At 46.1% G+C, this 27,229-nt stretch overlaps 1 protein-coding gene across 12 annotated transcripts in view; it reads right to left on the reverse strand.

The window, feature by feature from the left end:
* The window catches only part of ESRRB (estrogen related receptor beta), a 143,756-nt gene that overhangs the window by 12,157 nt on the left and 104,370 nt on the right, over positions 1–27,229 (reverse strand). For all 12 annotated transcript variants that reach the window (XM_065063840.1, XM_065063837.1, XM_065063832.1 and 9 more), the window contains 3 exons: positions 20,002–20,118; positions 5,123–5,233; positions 4,322–4,483 (listed from right to left, as the gene is read on the reverse strand). In XM_065063840.1, the coding sequence (XP_064919912.1) occupies positions 4,322–4,483; positions 5,123–5,233; positions 20,002–20,118 (390 nt within the window). The remainder of the gene's footprint in view (positions 1–4,321; positions 4,484–5,122; positions 5,234–20,001; positions 20,119–27,229) is intronic.

Raw genomic sequence — 27,229 nt, forward strand, 5'->3', positions numbered from 1 at the left:
CAGCTTCCCATGCCAGTTTTCTCCCCAGACTCTTATTAAGCTTCGGGGCTCACCAAGAGGCCTGTGAGCAAATTAACCTCTATGCAGGAGCCGCCCAGTCCTGCTGGCTGTGTGCTGGGCTCAGCAGGACGCCTTCATCCCACAGCCCACCCTGCTCATCATTCTTGGCCCTGCATCTAGGCCTAGGTAGCCAGCCACCATGATCATCATTTGATTTCTCTTGTTATCAAGTTGGCAATTAACAAAAGAGCTGATGATTGCTATATTGACTGACTGTGGGTTCTCTTTTTCTATCTGTACTATCTCAGCTGGGAAAGGGAAGGCAAAAGGGTGGGTTAGTGGTATTTATTTATCACTACGCCATGTTTTCTGTTTGTGTTGCCAGGGGAAGCAAAGGGCGATAATGGCCTGGCAGCCCTTGGACATCCAATTTCCCTTATCAGGCCACTGAATAGAAAAGAGGCCCCAGGCCACATTAATTAACAGATACCAATCAGCTGTCACGTGTTGTGTGTGCAAGGTCTGAGGGGAGCAGTGGGTGGGAGGGAAGAATCAATAAACCATTGGGGAGGAGTGCCAGAGGGAACAACTAAAGAGGAGTCCAGGCTGCTGGGGAGAAGAGCTGCAAATCTAGCTCCATGGCTGTGAGATTGATTCCTGAACAGCACAGCCTGTGCTCCACGTAGCCCTGCACCGGGCAAATACCACCCCTTGCTCAGGCTGTGAGTACTTCAGGGATGCCTTGTCCCTTGCCTCACCCTTCTGCCCTTGTGCTCCTGCGGTCAGTACAGTGCTGCTCCTGAGCACAGCCCTCCTGACTGAGTCCAAGTGCAGGCTCATGGAGCTCAAAGGCTTGGGATCCTGTCTCCCCAGGTCTGCTTGCTGCACAGGGAACTGATGAGATTAGCCCTGAGACAGGGGTCGTGGTGCTGTGCACAGCCACTGTCATGGTCTCTAGCACCCAGAATCTCTCCTTTGATCACACCTCTCCTAGCTCTGACCATGGAGAAGAGCCCAGCATCAGGCTGCTGCCTTAAGCCCACTTTCTAGGTCAGTCACATGGCTTTTCTGCATCTTCATTCCCATCTGGATTACCAAAGGGGTTATGACATCGCCTCACTGCAGTCTGCCAAGAAAATTTGTTAAAGATTGAGAAACAGTCATGTAGTAGAGTGAGAGGATCCGGGACAGAGATGGCTCACCTTTTTCTGCTACAGAATAAAGCAGAAAAGTTGACTTCACCCTAGCAGTACCCTGTACATCCAGCATCTTCGTTAATCACTCTTTCCCAGAGGCAGTTACTGCAGGTGGGAATTGCACAGGAGCGACCAAGCTCTACCCTGTGCCAAGGAGAACAGAAGAGCCAGCTGCAGTTGCCCTACCCACATGGGAAAGCCCCTTGCCAGAAGCACTCCCAGGTAGTCAACACTCCAGCTTGGGCAGGCGGGTGTGAAGGAGGGAGAGCTGCGGTACCAAGCCTGGACTTGAAACGGCTGACAGAATCAGGACTCTTTTCCTCCAGTGTTTACACATACAGAATACAAGGGCTGGAGGACTGTGCCTGTATCATTGCAGTCTGCACCAACAAGGGAACATCATATAACCTGGGATCTTCCATGCTATAAAACCTGAGATCAGGAAAGGCAAATGTTAATTTCACCTGGCCAAAATCACAGGCTTGCTGTTATAGGTTTATAACACTGGAGAACCTCTGGTTGTGAAATTCAACTGGCTCGTCACCTTCCAGCTCCCAAGAATTTCTAAAATCCAGACCTTTTGCATTCCTGAATTGTTTGATGGCACAGCATCCAGAAAATGCCCTTAGTGATCTGTTTCTTGCTGCTTTTCTCAGGTCTGATCCTGAAAGGTGCTGAATGCTCCACTGCCATCACTGGGCTCCCACAATAGGAGCCTCTGCTGCAGGAATGTTTCCCTCCTTCCTAGCTGCAGGTTGACAAAAGCTGCTTTATTTGCAATAGCTGATGTGACATTCAGGTTTTTTATTTTATTTTTTTTGTGTGTGTGTGATTTTTTTTTTTTATTTCAGTGGTTTGGCAGTGGGAGCTCCCAGAATTAAAAAAAAAAAAAAGTCACATAATTTGTGGCAAGTGGAGTTCATAATCTGTTAATTTATTATCATTTCTGTCATCCTGGAGGGCCATTAGCAGAGGTAATAAAGGGAGATGTAATTATAGGATCTGAGGCCACTCCAGACACAGCTGCTGTCACTCTACTTGCCATATTTCATTCTGTGCTAGTACTATCGTCTTCCTAGTGAGAACAGCACAACAGCTACCCTGGGAGAGCCTTCATTGTCACCCCTTGAGAGAAGTCTTGTCTCCCTGCATCAAGGCACACAGAAAAGGTAGATGTTGTTCAGAGACAATCAGTGAAGGGGGGAGGATGAGTAGTGGGGAGGGGGCCTCATACAGAAGGGGACAACTCCACATCGGCTAAGCGTGCCTTTTAAGCTAACAGCTAATAAGGCTATTGAGCTAATAACATTTGCTAAACACCATTAAATCATGTTTTCTTGTTATCGTAGGAGAGTGTCTTTAAGCTCAACTGATTTTATTTGCTAACACTGTGGGGTAGAAGTTTGTGCTGACACCTGGGATCCTAGAGGGTTGGTATGACTTGAATGTCACACTGTTCTTTACTAATTCCAGTGTGACTACAAGGCAGGTATATGTGTCTTTTGTTCCCTTCTCCATACTTCTCTGTCCAAGAGTGCATGCACACAAGAAGCAATTCCTATTTTGCTCAAAATCCTTGGAAGGCAGAAACACTGGGCACGGATAGCCTAGACACCTGGTAGCCTCCTGGCCCTGCCCTGCTCTGCCCCCTTGCTGCCTAACTCAGTATGTTTCATACTTGTTTCAGAACTATAGGGTATTTTGTTCCATTTTTTTAAACTGTCTTTATTAGGTTTGTTTCTTGGTGCCGTTCCCTTGTGTAAGAATCGCCAAGCTCCCTCCTGTGCACACAGTCCTGTTATAATACTGCTGCTGGTCTGAACTGTGCCAGGCTGCTTGCTGTTACTGTGTTGCAGGGCCTTTGTTAGGAAAGGAAAATACACAGAGAAAATTGAGATGATGGCTGGTATGTCCTGCCTTTCAAAAGGAGAGGAAGAGTCCCTTTCACAGTGCAGGAGTAATTGCTACTATGCTTCTGTTCTGGGATAACGTCACTGTGGCAGTCTGGAAAGCGCTGTAGAAACTTGGAGCTGAGCATCCCATGCTCATCCCACAGCTGTGAGCTGGGGAACTACGGCAGGGTGCCCTGTGCAAACACAAATAGCCAAGGTTAGAAGAACACACAATGGCACCTCACTGGACAGCCATAGCAGCTAACTGCATTGCATTTAAACCATTCCTGTTAACACCCCAAGTACTGGGTTAGTAGAGCAATCCAGGCTGAGTTCCCTAATCTCTACTGTCACCCCGCTTGTGATGAATCAGCCCCAGATGGATTCCAGTGCTAGGGATGGGTGTAATCCCTGCAGATACTGCAGATCTTGTGTAAGAAGGGCACCACTGAGATTAACCTCTGCTCAGAAACACTGTCCTGAAAAAGTTTCTCGAGATTTCATAGTCCCACCACATAAGAGTCCATATTTCACACAGTCAGCTCCTTCAGCCTGGGTTCACCCTGCCTGCAGGTGGGAGACACTCATTGGATCCAGTCAGTGAGCTTTCTGAGGCCAGTCAACATTAGCAATGAATTTATCTTCATTGTTTATCAGCACAGAAGCCTGGAGATTCACTGACAATAGTGAGCATGTCTTCCATCCCAATGTGAGTTGTTCTGTGATGAATCCAGTATGACAAAAGCTTTCCTGAGTCTGGGCAAGAATGCCCACTTCAGATGTGGTGGGTACCTGCCTGTCATTAGCAATAAAGTCCAGTCGCTGCCATAACATTTATTAATCTATAAAGAAAAAAAACCTAGGTCATGTTGATGCAGTGCAAAATCACTAAATCTGCTGTGCTATATCCACTAAATCAAAGGGCTGTTTCCCAAGTGCTTTCACTGTGCCACCCAATGCCAGGTACAACCAAGAACTTTACAATATCATCTCAAAGACTTCTGCATAATCCCTGGGCACACACACATGCAGTCATCAATTTATGCCCCTACACCATAGGCTATATTGGAGTTTGTTACCAATGAGAGTGCAACACAAGCAGTTTTCTGTGACAGTTAATTTCCACCCACTACTATAGGTAAAAATCCTGGTTGAAGACAAAACTGTAAAGCACAGAATAAATAACAGCTCCCTTTGCTGTTCATGCTTATACTCTTGTAATTCCCCGTTTACCTGGGATGTGCTTTGCCCAGCCAATGATCACCACCAGTTCCCTGTCTGCCAGGTCACAGAGGGTTGTCAGGGCTTTGATGTCACTCTCCGGCATGGTTGGATCAGGCATGGCATAAATCTTCTCTGGCTCAGCCACCAGCAAGTGAGAGACGATCTTTGTCACTGCACATTTCAAAGGAGAAGTTGTTGTTTTATCTCTCATGACATAAGGTGTCATAACAACCATTTCTAGAATGACCTTCCTGGCATAAGACAAGACTATAGATCCCATAGGACCTCAGAAATGGTTTTAGTCACAGCAGGAGAAGGCCCTGCTGCAGCTACACAAGCTATAGTGAATCAGCTCTGTACAGGGATGACAGAAGCGGGAGGTTACTCTAAGGTTCTCAGCCATTGTCTCAGGTAGGCCCAACAAGGGGAGGAGGAGGCAGGAATAATCAGATGGTGGGATGTGGAAAGCTTTACAGAACTATGGGTAGCACGGAAAAGAAAAATCAGCATGGGACCAGTTTTGCTAACATAGCTTAGATACAGGAAAAGATCAGAATATCAGTAAATGGATTTACATAATCTCTTAGGAAAGGTCTGATATTTAGTCTTAGGTACAATGAATACAGCACCTGGGCTGTAACTCAGGCGTACATAACCTACCTCTGTACTATGATCATAAGAAAAAAATCCTAGTGCTGGTGACTGATACAGGAATCAGAATTGACAACTGCTCCATTGAACGTTTTGGAAGACCAATAAAAAGAAATTTAGCGGTTGCTCAGAGGAACACAATCCAAGACCAATACATACATGGCTTTTTAGCTGGAGGAGGGATCTGTAAGCTCAGATAAGTGCTACTCTCAGAATCCAGCCTCCTCTTATATTTCTGACGGCCTCCACGGACTCGATCCAGACGAACACCTGCAGGTAAAACAAGATAAATCCCCATGATTCCTTAGTGCCACAGGGAGCCTTGAGATCCAGATGCTAAAATTTGCTAAGTAAGATGTTGCCCACACTCCAGGGAGCTTCCCTCTCCCAAACACTTGAGATCTCAGCCGAACCCAACAATCTCAGTAATATCAGCCAGACTGCCTCCAGCTCTAACCATGCTGCTGTGAGCTTTGCTTTTATTCAAAACATTAATGAAGACAGAAATTAACCCATTCAAACTCTTGAATCATCATCAATCTGATAGGCAAATGAAAAGCTTCAGACCTCAATGACCTCTAGATGATCTTGCTTTTAAAAAGAAAAACTTTGAATGTCAATCAAACCTGCAGTTACAAAAATAAGCTTTTAGATTGTTCTTCAAAACGAGAAGTTAAATGTTCTGTGACCTCTCACTGTTTATGTTTGAAAAAAGTGACCTATAGCAAATAGATTATGAACTCTGAATTCAACAAAGATGTTCCAGCCTTGATCAAGTAAGGCAGCTGTAATAAAAGCAGAACCCAAATAAATAGAAACAACCTCTACTACAATAAAGCAGCAATAAAGCTGAAGTAGGGAGACACTGAAGAATTTGTTGTGGTTCTTTCAAAATCCAGTGAATCAAACTGCAAACAGCACACTGAAAACAGGCCCCAGTGAATGGGAAGCACCAGTGACTGTCACCATGCAAAAAACCATAGCAGCATGAATAGACCAGGAACAGCAGCTGAACTGCTGTATTAGTACAAAATACAACATCAAAAACAAATTGTAAAAAAAGCCATAGATATTTGTCCAATCATCAGTTATTTCTGACTAGCCATATTGTGTCTGGTAATCAGTTCTTGTGAAACTGGGGTAACTTAGTCTTGCTGGAAAAAACAGCTATTGCCAAAAAAACCCAAAGAGTTCAAGGTAAATGGGGGAGCATTCAAGCAGAATAAAAATTTGAATTTACATTATAAAGTGAGTACTTCCTTAGAAACACACATGAATTTATCTAGTCTGATCACAGGAAACAATTACGTGATACACTTACTAATCACATCAAGCCATGAATATTTTGCAATCAATCCACTACATAAACACAAACAACTAAAAGCAAACACTCCAAATCGGTTTTGAAGTGATGCTTTTTGAACAACTTGTACACCTGAAAAAACCTCCAGTCTGCTGACAAACATTCTGCCCTAGAAAGAGGCACACGTCTGTCACTTACACTGTGTGTTTCAATGCCACATTTGTTTACTGTGTCATGGAAAAGAGAAAGATTTTGCTCTAATGCTCACACCAGCCCCACTTGCCCCACATGAAACCGTTACCTGTCCCACTGTCTAGATGCTGATACCCTTCACAGCTGGAACACCCAAACCATCTTGACTGATGGGCAGTACCACCAACCCCGCAACAGCAAAAATAACCAGCATCAGCCAGGCCAACAGCACTCAGTTATACAGTCTGACAGCAAAATTCCTCTGGCAGCAGCAACACCCACATGGAGATCCAGGTGGCATTACCTGTAAGCCATGGTGTGTGGGGACAGAGGCTCAAAGGAATGATGTTATTAATGCCGTATAGCATTTTTAAGAGTCCTGCTGCTCCCACTGAGCAGGAGAAGCAGGAATGAGCAGGCCTGCAGCTCTCCAGAGCAAAGGAACTGCTGGTGCAAGCGGCTGCTATGGGAGGACAGCAGACACTGAAAATTAGAAGAGTCAGGAATGCACTGTTCAGAGATTATGGAGGAATCCAGAACAGGCTGCAGGACTTCAGGCTTGAATCACAGCAGCCCAGGACCCTCGCAGAAGGGTCACAGTGGGGTCCATTCCCACACGTGAGTGGGAAAGATGTCATTGCTTCAGTGAGACACCATTCGCAGTCCAGGAGAAACAAACACACAGCCCGCTGGGTGCTTTGGCTGGGCAGTTTGATAAGCAGTGGGATGGGGCAACTGGGGAGACTGGGAAGGGTAGGGAGGAAATGGGGAAGGAGCTCGTTTCCTTCTCCCAAGGAGAGGCAGGCCGTCCTCCAGTGCTTGGCAGAGGGACGGCTGCACAGGTTGCAGCAGTATTAGGGACCCTCAATCAGATTATAAGGACACAAAGGACTTAAGTGCATTAAAAAAATATAAGAGAGATGCAGAGAGATTTACCCTCCATCCCTCCTTCTCTCACTGAGCAGACAGAGAGGTCTGTTTGGCCAAGGACTTTGGCTTGTTAATTTTGAACAAGCGTTTATCCTCCTCTTGTTCCCCATCCTGTGCGACTCTCCTTGAGGCAAATGTCAATCAGCATTTGCAGAACCACTGTTCTATCCTGTTGTCATCGCTTTGGCTGCAGAGCTGGCGAATAGGCTGACCCCTATGAAGCGCATCCCAGTGCCAGTTGCTGAGTGCAGTGACCTGCAGGTGCTACAGCAAACAAGAGCAATTCAACCCTGAGTCCCTGACTGTGGCACTCCAGACATAAACATCATGGCAAAATCCCTTCCCCAAAGACCTGACAGCCTAATAGGTCATATCTAGATGAAAGAAAAGGGCATGGCCAAAAATCAGGATGTGGTACTGAGCTGTGGTATTCAGGTGGCTTGTTAATGCCTGCTGTTCTACTTTGCTTTCCTCGGTGGTTGATTTTAAGATAGGCAGGCTGGTTACAATGCAGCTCTGAACAGGACACTAAAGGACATTAAAACAGATGAGGAGTTGCAGTGGGTGAGCTCAGAGAAGCAGCATGAAGGAAAGCACTAAGCAGAGAAAAAACAGAGGGGGCTGTAAATTGAGATATGAATGGAAGTAAGAGTGTATGGAGAAGGGAGATGAGAAAGAGAAGGATGGAGTAAGACTGAGTGGTACATACACTGTAATCCCAAGGGTGGATTTCACACCAAATGTGCAGTCACCTGAGCTTTAACTGTAAGGTACACTGGCCACTTATGAGATGTAGCTGGTTCATGCTGAAGACTCTTGCATAGGGTTTGGTGCCACAGCCTGAAAACAAGGCAGCAGCTAGAGAAGGCAGTTGCCTTCCAGCTCCTGCACGAACATGTCACACATGGATCCTGACTGGCCAGTTCCCAGGAGAGAAGGCACTAATCCTACAAAACTGCCACCAGCACAAGCACCTGTGGACCCCCCTTCTTGACAGTATCAACAAGGAGGGGCTGCTAGAGCAGCAAAGAAGGGAGGGCTTACATACACTATGTGAGATGCAACAGTATAGGGCAAAATTTGGGAAGTAACACCCCTTGATAACTTACCTTTCTGGCAGCTGCTTCTTCACAAATGAAGGCTATCTGTGCTGGAAATAGCCCCTTCTCCTCCCACTCCCCTGTGTTGCAAAGAAGGAATTGAATTTTGTTACGTTTTGAGGGATGCTGCAAAAGCTCTGCCACCCCCTCTGACCTGGGTGTGGAGCTGACCCTGGTGTCCACCGCAGGGACCGAGTCCCAGCTCACCAGCAGCACATTCTCAGCTCCCCGGCCTGCCTGAGCCCCCTCTGGCTTCGCAGGGAGGAGGACAGGGCCAGGACTTGTGCAGGACTTTTCAGCTCAGCATCCTGCCTGGGGTAGGGATGTCAGTTTTCTAAGCGTCCTGTGGGTGCCACTCGTGTTCCAAGCACTTTTTCAGCGCTGTCTGTTCCAGCACCAAACCTCTGCAGTGGAAGAGCTGTTCTGCTGATCTGTTCAAGCTCCCTGCATTTCTGACATGCTCCTCCGAGAGACGTCTGCCTGACAACTTTGGGATCAGATGTCCCCTTGCCGACTTGATAACATCAGGCTTTGGGGTTTTTTTCTTGATGGAAGTAAAATAATTCCAGCTTTTTTTAAAAGCTGGACCCAGGCCGAGTCTGTCGGAAGTAAAAATAGCCGAGTATGCAGAGGCGACAGCACACAGACTCAGGTTTAGTTTCTCTTTTATTTTCTGGGGACTAAAAATAATCTTAAAAGCTCTGTGAAGCTAAGCCCTGGCCAGTGCAAAATGCAGTCTAGGCCCAATATCAGCTGTCGCGTCAAATTACTAGCCTCACCTCACTTTCCATCGAGTCCTATCACATGCTCATGAATTGATGGGAACAGAAAGATCTATCTTGCCAAGAGAGCTAACAGAGGAGCCAAGCTACACGGTTTGCACGGTACAATATGTGTCTAGACCAAGAAGGACATGATCAAAGGGAACACAGGACAAGTGCTGGCCAGGGAGCAATGCCCACGGGGCTGCTTTTGCTGAGCTTCCCTGATAGCCAGGTCCTGTGCCCACTGCCCACATAATCCTTGAGCTGCAGTTTCCATATCAATGCAGGCATCTTGCTCTCCCAGGGTTTGAGCTGGGGTGGAGCTCTGCAGCTAACAGAGATGCCCTGTCCCCCAGGAGCTGCAGTCTAAATTACATAGGTTTGCACTGCCCAAGGAAGCTGGAAGGTGTAGGCTAAGAGCTGAGAAGAAATGAAGGAAGAAGGGTTGTACTTAAGATGTCTCCTGTAGAATTTCCTTCTCCCTTTTTGCTCTGAACTTCAGGAGAGACAACAGGATGTGGTGATGGGATGAGTAAGCCAGGAGGAGGCCTATCAAGGAAACAGAGCTTGCCAAGATGCGGAAAGAAACAGACTATAGGGAAAAAAAATCTCTGTCTAATGAGAGAGAAGAGGCTGCAACCTGACCAGGATCTTGTGTTATTCTGAGATTCCAGCATGGGAAGGGGAAAAGACCCCTTTATACCACTAGGTCCTTACACTGCTGCAAGAAGAGGCCAGCCTCTGGAAAATCTCCTGGTAGATAACTGGTGCAATTACTCAACTCATTTGAAACACAGGAAAGCGACTTGAGGATCACGCGTGAGCATGGGCAGAAAAGTCCAGTGACTAGCATGGTGCAGGTCAGCAAGCCTGGGAGTGACACTTGCAATGGGAGGGTGGAGAACAAGCCTGGGGAGGGGGTAGTGGAGTTGCAAAATCCATCTCCTGTGTTACAAGGACCTACAGAGAGATTAGATCAGTTCAAGCAGGATGTTGCAGCCTGCTCCACTTTTTATGTTTTCAGGGATATGTTAGTCAGGTTGGAAAGCTCCTTTGATGTCTGTTTGGCTAAAGAGTTCCTGGACTCAGAAGGATAGTATAGTTCTGTGATGCCTGACGATACCTTCTACCATAGGCTGTCACACGCCTTGGAGCAGTGACACAAGATGTCCTTGCTCCTCAAACACAGAAACTCAAGCAGCACGTCCCAGGTGGTTGGTCCAAAGCATAAAGGATCTGGTGTAACTCACACAGCTTGCAAATAACCCTTCTCCCCCACCAATGCCAGCTGCATGGCTGCCAGCTCTGCAGAGGTGTTTCTGCAGCATTAGCCATTTTTATCTCTCAAATGTACAGCTTCCTTCCCATGCTGAGCCCCCTTTGTGTCACCCCTCAATCACCCTGGAAAGTCAGGAATTAACAAGGGCTTCAAGGACAGACAGTACCTGTTCAGCTCTCTGTAATAACCCTCACACACTCACCCTGTCTGTGTTCATGGTCCATGCAAATGTTCTCTTTCGATGCTTCCCTTCCCAACCCTCGAAACAGTCTGAAGTAGGACAGCAGGAAAAGACAAAGGATGCCTTTCACAAGAGGACATAAAAGATGTCAAAGCCCCAACTTTCCAAGAGATAGTGCTCAGAGCTAAATCCCCAAAGGGGTGTTTCCTGCTAAGAGGAACCTGTGGCCCTGCAGTGTGTGATTTAACTCACCTTACTTTAGACTTGGATAGCTCCCTTCTGTGCACCTCGTCTGCCTTGACAGTTAACAGAGAGAAGCAGGCATCTCCACATTAATCTTGCCAGCCAGACACTTACCTGAATAGAACTGACGACAGATACTTCTCTCCATTGACTACCAAGTGAGCCCCTGCAGGGTCAAACTCATGCTTGCTCTAGCCCACTTTTCTGTCTTGGTCTATTTGGGTAGAGTGTATGAGACTTTTGTAACAGGCAGAGGACCATAAGCATGGACCACGAATCAAATTTTTATATCTGTGGCACAACAGAGAGTCTCCACCACTGCAGGGTGTGCAGCCTGCTTGTGACAGAGATCCACAGAAGTGAAGGATCACCCCCACCAACATGGCATGCTGCTGCTTTGGCCAGCCTCTTACAGCAACTCCTGCTTGGGCCTTGCAGCTCTGAAGTCTCCACTTAAGTCCTCACCTCAGCAGTGGCTTTTCCAACACTAAAAATAATAAGTGGACACTAGTTCAATTCTTAAATTAGAACAGCTGTGCCAGTCAATCCTGAGTAAAGACCCACTCAGGATACCCTGCAGCCCAAGGGCTGGCACAGTCTTTGAAGGTGAGTCAGGGGAAAGGACTGAGAATCTCAGCAGAGCTGAGTCACTGGTGAACATAGGTCACCAGAGGCTGTGAAAATGTTGATGCACATGCTTTAAGTTACTGTAGAGCATGCAAAATCACAAAATCACAGAATGTTAGGGATTGGAAGGGACCTTGAAAGATTGTCTAGTCCAGTCCCCTGAGAGCAGTGGGAGATACATTCAGTTGCACCCCACTCTTACCCACCTCAGTGAATCTTACCTACCACGTTGTCAGAACTGCCTAAAAACTTGAGGTCTAAACATTTCTGGATGGTTGCAGCTTTTATCAGCTTCCTCTTTTTCTGTATGTGTTATAAAAGCACTAAGCACAATTTCTTGTGACAGAATGCACAAAGTGCATAAACCTGTGTAGAGGTGATGCCTCTCTGAATCCCCACAGATGTACACTGACAGAGCCTGGGCTTCATATTTAATAGATTGGAGATTAGTTAGGTATGGCAAGAACCTAGGCAGGTTAGTAATTCACAATGAACAGGAGGAACCAAACTAAACAGATTAATAATCCACTAGACTGTAGGGTGTGTCCTGGGTGCACCAGTCTTACAGCCAGAAAACAGATACCAAGTGCCAGCAGCCCAATGTGCACTTTGTGGACAGCCCACTCACTGGAAGCCTCCTCTTTGGAGAATCACCATCTCCTTGCCCAAGGCAGCATGTGCTCTGTGTCATGCCACCACTCAGCCCAGCTCCAGCCCTGTCGCCAATGCTCAATGTATGCCTTGGAAAACAGTTGGGTGTGGATGATACAGACAGCAAGATGCCACTCACTGCACCTGGAGATCCTGTTTCAAAGGCCAGGGGGTTGCCTGTCTCTTTTTAAACACAGGGATATTTTACAGAAAAAAACCTAAACCAAAACAAAACCAAACAAAACATTTTTCATTTGCATGCCTCCAATAGTGGCATTTCTGGCACTGGCTGGCAGCAGAATACTCTGTAAATACAAAGCCATTAAATCACATGCAGCAGCAACCTGATCGGGGCTGCCTTTTAATTTCCTGACATGAGCTGGCCACTAACCCAATTACCCAGAATCCCCGGAGGAGCCCTCATCCTTCCCAGGAAGCACAAAGCAAGAGCCTGAGCATATTGCAGGGATGTCAGCTGAGCTTTCACTGAAATCAAATATCTTTTTGAGAACACGTGGTCTGGAAGACTGGATGGGGGCAGGAGGGAGAGGTTGCTGGAAACACTTTGCTCCATTGAGAGATTCTTTCACTTGAAAACAGAAATGAAACACCCTCCATTTGGTTATGTCGCTGAAAAGGAGCTCTGCTGTTGATTCAGTTATCTGGATTTTAGTGAAGGACGAAGACAAAGTTACTAAATGGAAGTAGTTCAAGTTTGCCAGTGCTTGTAATCGCTTGTTTAGATACTATTAATAGATGACTGCACCCAATTTATAACATCACAGAGTCAGGCCTGCCCAGGGTGACAGATTTGCTTCCTTGGGAAACATTTAGGACATCAGCCACTGGCTGCAGCTGGTAAGGCAAAGAGCAGAGTTAGGAGTAAAGTCTGGTAAAGTTCCACTGGCTACAGGGTTTCCTGATCAGCCAAGTCTTGAACAGGAGGAGCGCAGAGTTCATACACAACCACTGCTGAAATCTGGAGATTACAAGCGCCACTGTCTTTGAAGGGGGGATCACCTCCAACATTCACAGAGATGCAGACACTTAGGCAGCACAACAATCATCAGGTTGTTGCAAGTTCCTGGGAGACTCGGTATTCCCAAAGATACCAGGGACACGAAGGAAAGGGGAACATTTAAGAGGAAGATGAGCTGAATGAACTTTGTGGCTCTCCTCTGTTCACTTCTCATTCATATTTCACTACCTGGCTTTTCCAGCAATTACTACATCAGAAATTAGATTAGACAGATAGGAGTCCAAGAGCTTGGGGGATTTGTAACAAAGAATTTGGGTGACCTGTTGAATTTTAACAGGTTCTCTAGCATTTCTCATCGACATGCATTAGCAGCCAAGGCACAAAGCCTGGGAAAGGAACGGTTGTACCTGTATGCCACAGCAGATACACTTCTGGGAAGAAACAGAGTCATGTAGATAGAATAAATCATATGCCTTTCCTGGATAATTGCCTAACCTCTCTCACCTCCCTTCCCTGCATGCAGATCGAGACTATCTTCCTCTGCCTTCTTTCCTTGCATTTGTAGACTTCACTCTCATCACACAAGAAACAGCTTCTGGGTGACTCCTGAGAACCAGGAGCCTGGGCCAGAGGACAACTTGTCTTCAAAGACATTCAGAGTGGGGCAAAGCACCTTGTACAGAGCAAGATTCCTGTCCTGGGAATTCCGACTCCTGCTCTTATGACAATAAATGCATGTAGATCTGGAGGACTCCAGAAATGTGACTTTCTGAAATAAGGTATACCTGCTCTACCACAGGACATATCCCCAGGGGTCTTTGCCTTCTTTCTTGGAAGCCAACCAGTGATGCCTGCTCGGAACTGGACAGAAGTCACTCACACACGTCAGAAAGTTACTCTTAGGCCTCAGCCACGAGAAGGACTCAGCACTGATAGGGAGCAGAAGACAACTGCTCTTCAGCAACATAACTCCTATTAAAAAGGAAAACAAGACTCAAAGGCTGGTGGAATAATGGATGACATCTCCGTGCCTGAATGAGATTTTCAAGCAGTTATTTTCTTTGCTGTTTGGTTTGTCACAATATGACATGATACATGAACGCACACACGCACTTCACGAAAGCATTAGGGACACAGCGTTTCTTCCTTTTTAAAACTGTTTATGGGTCTCTGCACATGTGCCGGCACAGAACAGGGAACAAAACGGGGAATACCACAGATTTAGAAAAAATACAAGTGAGATTCCATTGAAGAAAAAATTCTGCAGGGCTTCCACAACAGTAAAGGACCAAACGCTCAGACAACAGCTAGTGTGCTCCATTTGGTATGGTTTGGTATGTCCAGTATTGCCTCTCCTCTGCTTGCCTGGCTGTCATTACCACCCAAAGACCAGATCTGTAATGAGAGGCCTGGACATCCCATTACACCTTACCTGTTATCCTCATCTTCCTCCCATGATCTCAGAACATCTCCCTTTTATGAACTGACTGTATTGGGTTCATGTGGCAAGGTTTTGGGAGCAAGGGGCTGCAGGGGTGGCCTCTGTGAGAGGACACCAGAAGCTGCCTCCATGTCAGACAGAGTCAGCTCCAGACAGCTCCAAAATGGACCCACCACTGGCCAAAGCTGAACCTGTCAGCGGTGCTGGTGGCGTGTCTGTAAAAACACATTCAAGAAAGGGTAAAAAATGTTGTACAGCAGCTGTGAGAGAAGAGTGAGAAAATGCAAGAGAAACAGCCCTGCAGATACCAAGGCCACAGAAGTAGGGAAAGAGGTGCTTCAGGGAAGTTGTCCCCCTGCAGCCCATGGACGTCCACAGTAGTGCAGATATCCACCTGCAGCCCATGGAGGACCCCACAATGGAACAGGTGGACATGCCCTGAAGGAACCTGCAACCTGTGGAGAGCCTGTGACAGAGCAGGCTCCTTGTAGGAGCTGCAGCCTGTGGAGAGGAGCCGATGCAGGAGCAGGTTTTCTGGCAGGGACTGTGGCCTGTGGGGGTCCCACACTAGAGCAGTCGGTTCCTGAAGGACAGTACTCTGTGGAAAGGACCAGTGCTGGAGCAGTTCTTGAAGAACTGCAGTGTATGGGAAGGACTCATGTTGGAGAAATTAATGAAGGGCTGTATCTCGTGGGACAGACTCCATGCTAGAGCAGCGGAACAGCTCAAGAAGGAAGGAGCAGCAGAGATGAAGTGTTATGAACTGACCACAAAGCCCCAGTCCGTACCCATCTGCCCTGCTTGGAGAGGGAGAAGACAGATGTCATGAGTGAGTTGAGCCTGGGAAGAAGCCACAGTGGGAGGAAGGTGTTTTCAGTTTTGTTTTCATTTCTCAATATCCTACTCTCTTACTAATTTGCAATAAATTAAATTAATGTTCCCCAAGTCAAGTTTTGCTCATGACAGTAACTGCTGAGTGATCTCCCTGTCGTTACCTCAACCCACAAGCTTTTTCATCATATTTTCTCCCTCCTGTCCTGCTGACGAGGGGAAGTGAGAAGGCAACTTGGTGGGCACCTGGTCAACCACCCAAGGTCAACCCACCACAGTGGTAGACAGAAGGACTGACAGCACTGTCCTCATCACGGTGCTATTCTGCAAGGTGACACACAGGATTGTGACTTCAGAGAGGCAGCAGAGGCTGTGAGGTCACATTTAACCAGCCAATGTCCAAAATCAAACCTCTGAGCCCACTTACACAAGCCATGTATCATCTGAAATTACATCTACCTCTTGAAGACAAACAAATTGCTATAGAACAGAAATGCCATGGGTGGCTAGAGCATGAATGGCAAGGGTATATTCTCCCTAAAACTGACAATGTATATTGAGGTTTTAAAAGAGACCTACCAAACCACTGAAATTTCTCTATCCATCATTCTAGAGAGCCAGAGAGATCTAGATCTACTTTGTAGAGCTCAAAGAGCTACACTTTGTTCATTGTGGGCACAAGACAGACAGTGCTGGGAGCAAAGAGAGGCAAAAGGGTGGCCAAAGGCAGGGATGCCCAGCTCTGAAACATGCCTCTCCTCTGCAAGTTGCACGGAACATTTTCTTTAACTGGCTAGGCATGTATGTAGATATTGCCTTCCCCATTTGGGAAAAGCAGTATCACAGGTTGCTCAGGTTTACCTGATTTTGGCAGAGCAGAAGGGCATGCACTTCTACTGGATGAAGCTGTGAAGATGCCCCATCTCCTGCCCCCTGCAGGCTGGTGCTTCAGCAAGGCCAAGAGCAGCAGAGCACAGGTTTTCTGGGCATGCTGCCTCTCCACAGGGGCAATGGGATTGGAGTCCGCTGGAATCCTGGACTCCAGATTCAACAGCTTCCTATCTGAGCCTGCTAGTGAGGGGCTAACTAATGCTCTCTGGGGGCACACTCCAGATGGAAGGGGAAAGTGAGAGACAGGCAGCCAGACAGGCCAACACTCTTGACATCTGAGCCAGTTGGGCTCCGTGGGCAGAGCTTTCTGCCTGTCACCTTCCTCAGTGAGTCTCGCCTGCCCTGCAGCGTCACGCCAGGAGAAACTGAGACAGCAAAGCTCTGGTGTCCGTGCAGTTCCCTTGTTGCAATGCATTGATCGGAGCTCTCTTAAAGAAAGTGGCCTGGATATCTGAGACACCTATTGATTGCTCCATCGGCTCTCTTCCTGCCTTGATCCTCATTCACTCGGCATTGCCTGAATACCCTGCGCTTCTGTGTTAGGGGCAGTCTCCCCAGATCTTAAAAGGCTATATTGACAGCCGTTTGTCCAGCTACAGCCCATGTAGGGAGGAGAAGATGCTTGGTGACCCTCATATGTGCTCCCCAAGGGGAGGACCTAAGTCTCTCCTGCAGCATCAAGCCGAGCATTTCAACTGTAAGGTAAAAGCTTGATGTCACGGTTACCTGTTTTTGCCATCTTTGACTACTGGTGCATTCTGCCTGAAGAACAGGCTCATGTCACATACGCAGTGAGCAGAAGGTCATGATGTATGACAACAATAACCAGGAAAATCTTTCCTCTCTCAGTGAGAAGAAATCATGAAGCCTTTAATTAGGTACTAATGGTATATAATATTCTTCTTCAGAGGAAAGACAGTTTCTTTACCTAGAAATGTCCCCACTAAGTTACTAGCTCAAGGACATGAAGGAGAAACTTGTCAAGAGAAGAACTGGTTTCCAGATCTTGCCCTAACCAGAAGACTGTTTTTTCAGGAGAAAGAATCTGGCTTAGCAACCTTCTGCCATGGATGAACCCGAAGAAGAAGACAGAGATACACTAAGGCAAAGCAGGAAAGGGAACCACTGAAAGGAAAATTATCATAGCTGAAGTACCAAGACACATCTTGTCCTAATGAGTGCTTGGAGACTGCAGAATAGGCTCTCTGGGGAAACCAAGACACCGGGGAATTTTAAAAAACAGTTGAACTACTAGAAATGTACAGCTGGGAACACTCCTGCCCTGGCAGAGAAAAGGGATGGATGAGCTAATAGGATGACAGATCAAAGATGGAAAAGACCAATGAACCATTTCTAATCTGAAATCCCCTGTCAATTCTGCATTTTTGAGCAAGTCAAACAATTATGGATTTCTTCTTTCCAGAAACTCCTGGCTCTGTGGAGACCAAAGACTGTAAAACCATTTTTCTCCCTTTTTGGATTTTGCTTTTAAAGATGTGTATTGATTGAATCCTGTATACTAATACTTTGTGCTTCCACCAGGCTTCACATAAAGTTAACTAATCGGTCTTCACAAACCTTTTGCAAAGCAAAGCAGTCTGACCCTTATTTCTCAGCTCAGGAAACTGAGCAAAAGAAATAGAAAAAAAGATGCCTGCCCAACATCACTTGACCACTGTATGTTAGGACACAGGAGTCCTATTTACAGACTGCTAGTGTGGTCTCCTCTGCTTCTCTTGATATTGTCACGTGTTCTTGCATCCCATTAATATCAATAAATCCATATATAAATCTCTATATACAGTATCACAGCATATTCCACAGCTCTAAATATAACGGGAAGGATCACAGATATACTAACATCAATAACAAACCACCCTTCCCCAGTGGCTTTAATGATGCCAAATCAATCCCTATATGAATAGCTAAATAGACTTCAGCACAAAAGCAGCCTTAGAGTCAAATTTTAGTTTGCCACAAGCAGTATCGTACAGGGTTCAGGAGTTCAGGCACAACATGGTGTGAGTGAACCTACATTGCTTTCTAGCCTAACTCTGGTCTGGAAAGAGTTAACTGTTTTCACTCAACTTGGAGGCTAAGCCACAAAACCCTGTTCTGGACTGTGTTGAACTCCCAGAATTGGAAGCAGAGGATGCCCTGGCCACACAGTCAGACACATCAGAGCAGGCTCCTGTGACTTTACCCCCGCAGGTGCCAGCTCCAAGAGGTTCAGCTGCCTGGATGCAGAGCAGCAGGAACAGGGGCAGCCGGTGAGCCCAGCCCCATGCTGCTGCTCTGTAGAGGGACTGCGGTCACATCAGGCTTTTAAGGTTGTTTCACGGGATTCACACAAGCAGGTTAGAACGCATTATCAATCTGTGCTTCCACTAAAGCTGGTGTCACTAGTGTGGATTGGCACGTGGGTAAGGGGATATATGCCCTCCCTAAACTACCATATGAAGAACAGCCGCTTTCCAGTGGTCCCTTTCTTACTCCAAGAGTACGTGCCACCCACCCAGCAGTGGATCAGGATCCTCAGAGCCTACAGCCTCTACGCCTATGTCAGGGAGGTCCAGACTACACAAGTCTGCCTCTCTTCCCTGTGGTAACTGATGTGCTCTAGCAGAAAGACACTCAACCACAGAAACTACAGATCCATCGAAGAACAAAATGGGGTTTAACATCTAATCTACATACTTAACAACACTGGCTGACATCAACTTGCCCCTCAAAAAATGAGAGACCCTTAGCGCAAAGGAAGACACACTTGAGTGATATGGTACAATTCATCACCAGCTGCTATGATGATGTGACTTGGAAGAAAGCTGAGCGCTGGCATCTTGGGTCAAGCATACAGAACTTGTGCAGACCACCGCCAGCTGCTGTTCCTTGTGGCTAAACTGAGAGGACCATGTCTGCCAGGCACAGCAATGCAGAGAGTTACATGCAATGCTTCTCCTTCCTTCCCCCTCCTCCCCTCCCTGCCTCTCCCAGAGGGACCCAAGGGAAACAAAGCTTTAAAGTCAATCCATAAGAATGCGTTTAATTGCCACTGAATTCCCTGTGGTTCACCTTGAATGGACAAGGATTGGGGAGGGAGTGAGGGGAGGAAAAGCAACACATGTGAGAAGCTGAACACTGCTCATAGAGCGCTGAATAGATCAATAGGCTGAGCACAACACAGGTTGAGCATGCAGGGCAGGGGACCCACAAACCAGACAAACCTGTGCTACCCACCGTCTTCAGAAAGTCTCCTGAGTGGAGACTGTGCTACAGCTCTGCATTAACTCCATCCTTCCCCTACAAAACCCAGCCAGCTCAGTCATGATCGCACAAGAGCTTCTCCTCCCCAACACTGCAGAATGACCTGGAGGACAAGAAGAGCAACACCCTCCAGCCTGGGGTTTCTTTGGGAAAGGAAACAGTCTGGCAAAGCCAGTTTTTAGTTATTTGTCAAATTTGCAAGTGCTAGAAGTAATACCCTAGCATGAGGGTGTTGACTAGAACCACTCTTCTCTCTGAACTGCCCTCTTGGTCACTGCCCATTCTGACTCTTTTCCAAAGTCTGTAAAAATATACCTTCGGAAGGCAAGCATGTAGTTAGCCCAGGAGATTCTTTGTCTTACCTTCTTTTAGCATCCCCACTTTGAGGCATTTCATGAAGCGACAGGCCTGACAGGACTTGCGCCTCCGTTTCGTGATCTCACATTCATTGGTGGCCGGGCAGCTGTATTCAATATTCCCTGCAATCAAACACAGAGATGGTCACCCAGGAACCACATTCTCCCCACTGATCCAGGGACAAGCTCTAGTGCCCAGATATTCCACTCATTTACACACATACATACTCTGAGACCACAACTGGCTGATGATGGCTCTTAGAGAGCCTGAACTACTTATTAGAACACATTTCAGAAGAAAAAAAAAAAAAAAGCAACACTGTTCTAAATATTGAGAGAAACCTGTCCAGCCAAGGGGCTGAACGCAATGCTGGGCTTTCAGGTACTATGTGCCCTCCAGGGACATCATCATCCTTTGTGCTGCATCCCTTATAACCTGGCCTGTTCCCTGAAGTCCAGGGCTGAGAATGGGAGCAGTTTCAGACATTAGCAGCATTCCCCTTGCTGCCAGTCTTGCTTCACGTCTATGGGATGGATGTCACCTGTCCTTTCTTGCCTTGCTTGGGGGACCAGGGAGCTCACTGATGGTGTTTCCTCCTTTCCTTCCTCCTGCCAGCTGGGATACTGGATTGAGAAAGACGGATAAGATGTCCTGTAAAATGAACACAGGCTCTCTATGCAAATACTTCCAGTTCTACTTTATTAGTCCTTGTGCACCTGCCTCTCATCCCTCTGCACAGAGCACCAGCATTTCTTTCCCCATTCCCTTTCATTTATGATGGCCTCACAACACCACCTCTGAGACAAAAGAGGGAAAGAAGTATCCCAAATTTATTTCAGGTCACACTGTATTTTATCATAAGCCAAGAATGTAACTGAAACATGGATGCAAGGGTCTGATATGAAGATCTAAGTGAAATTATGCTGGATCACAGTGTAATGCAACAATTATTTAATCTTAGAAGACAACAAACAGAAATGGCTGTCTCCATCCTGCCATTCACTTCAGAGGTGATGTTTCTGAAGAGTGCTATTCAATGTTTGCTGCGGAGAAGGACTGGAAATCTAAGCTTGACAGTGATGCATTGACAATGACAATACATTTAAGGCAATCTAGCTACTGCGTAAATCAGCCAGCTCCGAAAAGGATTTTTAAGCTCTATAGTCAGTTAAGATGAATGAAAAAGTTGGTTTAGTGGTTTAGAGCAGGAAATTGAGATTCAAGAGCTCAATCAGAACTGTAAGGAGGAGTGTAGGTAAGCGCCGAGAGAACACACAGTATGGATTTCATATACTATCAGATTAAGAAGTAGCACTTACAGTTTAGTGGCACTAGGTCAGGACTTGATTTTTGTTCCTACTTCTGTAATGGATTTCTGTGTTCTTGTGCAAGATCCTTCCTCTAAATAAAGACCAACAATCTGATACATACCAGTCTCTGGGAGTGCTGATTAGACCTTGGGGCTAACTAAGCAGTTGGAAAGCCCATTCATTGGGAATCTGAGTGGAAAGACAGAACACAGATTCAAAAGGAAGAAAGCACCATTTTATTTATTTCACTATACTTGGCCCATGCTGGGTGAAGCCCTGGGAGCACACAACCCCCAAAGCCCAAAGGTGATCTGCCTGCTAGTTGTAAAAATTTACCTTGTTTTGTCACAAAACTCGCAACTTGTCCCTAAGCTCCAGCCTAGCCACTCCATTCCTCACCATTGCTCATCTGCCCCTAAAATGCAGTTTGTCTGCAGGAGCAGAGTGTGCTGCACAAGTTCAGACTGTATTTTGTCATTGTGCAGCACCTGAATTTCAATAGCCAGCAATGTATCAAGGTTCTCAGAGAGCTGGAAATTGGGATTCAGGCTTGATCTCAAGGTAGTAAACAAATTCCGGCTCTAGACACGGGGCTCCAGCATATTACAGACCCATGAGCACAGAGGCCCTGACCTCATGATCAGATACTTGCTGTACCCCACACAGGAAGGAACAGAGCAGGAACAAACCTGGGATAAAACTCAAACAGAGTCTCACTTTGAAAGGTTTTGCCTTAGTGTCAATGCCCACCTTTCTCACCAAAGCCAGGACCAGAGTTCTGGAAAGATGTAAGATTTCATGTTTTGTGGTCCCAAGGCCAAAAATTTGCACCCTTACACAGAGACAGTCCACCAAGCCCACTGAGCCCTTATAGCAACCGGAGGCAGTGATAGCCCTCATCTGGCAGCTCAAGGTCCCTCTAAACTCTGTCAAGCAGATCCCCCAGCTTCCCCATGCCTGCAGTCCATGGACCCCTTGACAAGAAGTAGTATTGGAAATGGGCAATGGGCAAGCACTTTTTCCTGGATGGCAAAGCAGTGGCCACCATGTAGTGCAGCGGCTGTGTGGTTTGTTGGTAAGCAGAAATGAAAAAATACACTCAGAACTGGTAGGACGTCCTGGTTCAGCGGGCTTATTGCCTTCACGCTGAATACATGCTCACGTTCCCCTGGCACACACTGAGCCCAGCCTAAAGGAAAAGTGCACCAGCAGCTGTATCGTACTGCCCACCTCTACAAGTGCCAATACTAGAGGTAAGGCCTACTGCACCCTCTTAACACAAGACAATGCTGCCAAAATAAATGGTGTTTAAATCAGGTCCCAAAACATGCCCTGTGCTGCAGGGATTGAGAGCTACAGCTGGGGGCAATACCAGCCATTACTGCAGGAAACAGGGACATCACCAAGGAAGGCACAATCACCATTACCCAAGCAAAAACTAGCATTTCCAAAACTTTAACAAAGTTCTCGGATTTTTTTTTTTTTTTTTTTGGTGTGTGTGTGTGTGTCTCAATTTCTTTTATGGGTCCTGGGGCTGGCTGCCAGCACAGCGAGCTGCTCACAGCTCCCTGTAATTTCTCTAAGTGCCCTGTGATAGAGTGATGAGATTAACTCATCAGAATTCCAGCAGCCTCCCAGTGGCTGGCGGTCACACCACCAGGCTGGCTGCTGGTGCGGGGGGCTCAGAGGGAGCTTCCCTGTCACTGCAGCGGCTGGGGTTGCTGCAAGGCCCTGCAGAAGAGTGTCAGCACACAAGGGTGCATCTGGACGAGTCTATATGCAAGTATAAAATTTGAGCCAAGCCTCTGTGTGTTGTGAAATGTAGATTATGTGACTCAGAAGGAAAGGGCAGAAAATGGGATAATCTGATTGACAAGGCCTCACTTTGAACTGTTGCTAGTTACAAAAGATTTCCTTGACTTAGACTATATTTACATTCAATCTGAAAAAATTGCTAGGACCTTACTGATGCCATGGCACAAGATTTACCTAAAAAATGGCTTCAGAAAATCAAGTGGTGGGTGACCAGCTCCGAGTTTGGATTTGTTCTAAGCCTTCATATATGGCCTTGAAGGGCAAATCACTTCCTCTCTATGTCCTGTTCGCTTGCCTGCAAATTGAAACAAGCACCAGATCTACCTTCTGGGGACATCATGAGTCTTGATTCATTAAGGTCTACCTGCACTTTAAAGCCTTTATATGGGAGATGCTTAGAAACAGCCAAGGACTATTAAGGTGATAGATCATGTTTTTTATGCTGGAGAACTGCAAAATTACCCTATTTTCTGTAAAATTAGATCTTTGACTGTTAAACAGTTTGGAACAGTATTTCCAGTGCACACAACAAGAACACCTGAAAACTGTACACCAGAACTTGGTCATTCAAGAGACCCCATAGTCACCATACCTCTCTGGAAGGGGAGGGACTGGGAAGAGGGGAATGTCTTCCTGAGCTTGGGGAGCACAGTAGTGTCCAACCCAGCTCCTGCTTAAGTTTTTTACAGGCCTTCTCAGCAGACTTGAGCTCAGAATAAGTGCAGCACTGAGAGTACAACCTGCTTCCTGATGACTGATCCTGCCTTTCTACAAAGAAACTCAGAAAACATTAGGTAGAAATAGGCAAGAAAGTCCTTAAAGCTAAAACATTTTCAGCTTCTGATTTCTGAGGAAAACGCCTCATCTCTCATATTTTTCTGGTTTCTTCTTCATTGCTTGTCACCATTCTTTCCCTCTCCTCTCCCTTCCTTGCATACTCTGTCCTGCTCTGCACTGCTGCACACAGACGTCTCATCTCTTTGGGTGACTCACACAGAAGACCAGATGACTGCAGCATCTCCTGAGTTTCAGGGGAAAACCCAGATTCTGACATATCTGCTGTTAATTTCCAAATTCCATTCATTGAAGGTATGCCTTTCACCCTAGTGATCTGACAGAGCATGCTGCAGCTGTGATCAAAGGTGGGGTGCCACTCTCTGCTGGTCCCCTGGGGCTAGAGGGCTGAGAGCTGGAATTCCCTGGGAAATCTATCTTACAGGCACCTCAACTCATGCATTTATTTCTTTTTATCCCAATTTTTTATAACAATTCTTACACTGCCCCCTTGTTTTGTTGTTGTTATTGGTTGGTTGTGGGGTTTTTTTGTTTTGTTCCTTGTTTTACAAGAACTGCTTGCAAAATGCCAAAGCTTTAGGAAGGTCCTATCAGGCAGTCAGTATAATGCCTCCATGGTACAGCTATTCTGTGTGACTGGGACAGTCTGCAGGAGAAAGCAACCTGACTTTTCAATAAGCCACTAGTTCTGATGACACTTTAATTTCAGAATCCACAAGCTTTTGTCCAGAACCCTTTTTATCTCTGATTCCGAAGGTAAAAAGATCATTTGGGTGTCCCAGTGTAAAGGGACCTGAAAATTGTAGAAAGGCCCTTAGTGAGTGCAGTGCCAGACCAGCAGTTCCCCTGCCCTCAGCCAGCATCAGTCTGACCTCCTGCACCAGGACAGGGAACACTGATAATACACAAGGAGAGGATTCTCTGTTATCTTCTGCTTAAATTAGCCCTTCTAAGTGAGGCATCACAGCCTGAGTCCTGGTGTAAGGAGAGGTACTTTGCAAAAATCAGACGAAAATCTCTCCAAGGATCTGCATGAGGTAAGAGGGGTTAATTTTTAAGCCACAGTTTTCAAAGAAAGAGATTAAAATATTGGACCTGTAAATCTGTATTTAGGCACTTGAATAAGTGACCTGATTTTCAGCAGGGCTGTCCTGTGCTTCCAGGGACATGACCCTGATCTAGGTGCCTGAGTATATACAAGCATCAGTAGAGGCTCATATTTTTGGAAACAAATAAACAAAAACCACAAAACAAACCAACTAACCCCCAAAACCCACTAAAAAAAACCCAAACCAACCCAACAACACAAGCAAAAAACTCCATCAAAAGCAAAGTTTAAAAGCTCACCACCCTAGCACATGTGCTTATCATTTGCAGGAAAACGAGACTTTGGAAAACCAGGTGAGATAAACTCTAGTATTTGGATTAACCAAAATTTTACTTAATGCAGTTTACACATTAAGAAAAGCAGAAATGTGAGGATCAAGGCTTCAGGATTCTTGAGTCTATGAGAGGAAAAGCACATAGCTGTATGTTAACACCAGCACTGTTGACCTCCTCCGGGTGGCACTCCTGCTCCCTGAGAGGGGACATGGACATTGCACACAATCTCACATCAGCCTCCTGCTCGCAGGACACACTGGAGACCGGCCCTGGGGCTACCTAGTGGCAGCAAATTTGTCTGTAGGGTTTCTGACACAGAAATACTTCACAGAAGTTCCACAGAAAAGATCTTTCCACACAGCTCCTGTTGTACAGATGCACTGAGGCTAAAAGAAAGCACAAGACTAATAGAGCTGAGTTGCACCAGAGATGGTTTTCTGAAACCAAGTGCTGGAGCTGTGGATAGCAAAGAGTGTGCAGGCACTAGGTCCGGGGAACATTGCACTTTCCCTGCCTATTCTTCAAAAGTTTATGGAAAGGTCAGAAGATCCCAGTTTTTGGCTCTGAATTCCCACCTGTGAAGCAGTGGGCCCATTTCTGAGAAGGACAGAAGGACAGGACAGTGCTTGGCTGCCATGGCTGCTACTGTAGGGCCATAAAACCTCCTTCTGCATCTCACAGGCCCTTTGCTGATCCCGTGGATAGTAATGCTCTTCTGCTCAGGAAAATGAGCAAACTCTCTGAACTGCTCCTCCCTTCCTAGGAGCTACTCTCACCATCATGACAACCAGGAAGCTCTGGAAGACTACAGATTTTGTTACAAGCCTGTTACAAATCCCTACAAGTCTCCTGAGCTGCATTATCCACATTTTAAGCCCCTTATTGGTGTAAGGGCATCCCAGCACAGCAGTTGTATTGCTACACTCACTGAGTTTGAAGCTTGCAAGACTCAAGCAGGGAATCCTCAGATGCAGGCAATTTGCCTGATCCGTAACCTGCCTAGTCAGAAGATGACAGTAAATGCGTCTCCTCTCTCCAGCTCTCCAATAACCAGTTTTCCCCAATGTCACTCCTGGCAAGTCTTCTTGTAACCCCTTACGAGTTCCAAGCACACGATGAGATGATTCACAAGGATCAGAGAGGGAAATCTTCAGTCAGATTTATTTTGCTGAGCTTTAAGCTTTTACTTTTTATTAATGGGTCATTTTAGAAATAGCCTTAATTTTCACTACTTGAAGATGAAAAATAGATGAAGAGTAGTCATAGTCATGAATATGTTGAATAATAAAAGGCTCATATGGTTACACAGTACTATTGTTAGTTAATATTCAGAATAGGCAAAACTACCCACCAGTTGTAACGACCAATGAAGAAAAGATAATGACAATATATTTGACTGATATGTAATGCTCTATCTACTGGACAAACTATTAAAAGAAGGAATAGAGTAGAATTAGATTAAGAATTTGTATCCCATAAGAAATCCAGTATTTGCCTTTGTCCTAAATTTGGATGAAAGGATTAGTTAGGATTTCCATGGACTAAAAATTCTAAAAGTTTTATTTCAGAAACATCCAAAACACTTTACCTTTCATGTAACTGACCCATTCCATTACATTCGACTAATATGAAATCCTTGGTTTCAAATCAGATCTCTCTTAAACACTGATAGCAGCACACTTCAACATGCCCAAAACTCAGATTCTCTCCTACCTTTACTAGATTGCACCTTCCACAATATTCACAAAATCAGGTGATGCCCATGGCACATGTTTTTATGAAGGACAATTGCATCATGGAGGTAAATGCAGACTGCCACCAGAATATAATGGGGACCCAAAGCACAGTTCCCACAAGGCAATACAACAACAGAGAAATAGGATTAAAATTTTGTCAGCCAGCCTAGCTGACTGAAAATGCTTCAAGTCAG

Source organism: Columba livia, chromosome 5, assembly GCF_036013475.1.
Source record: "Columba livia isolate bColLiv1 breed racing homer chromosome 5, bColLiv1.pat.W.v2, whole genome shotgun sequence".
NCBI classification, from domain to species: Eukaryota; Metazoa; Chordata; class Aves; order Columbiformes; family Columbidae; genus Columba; species Columba livia.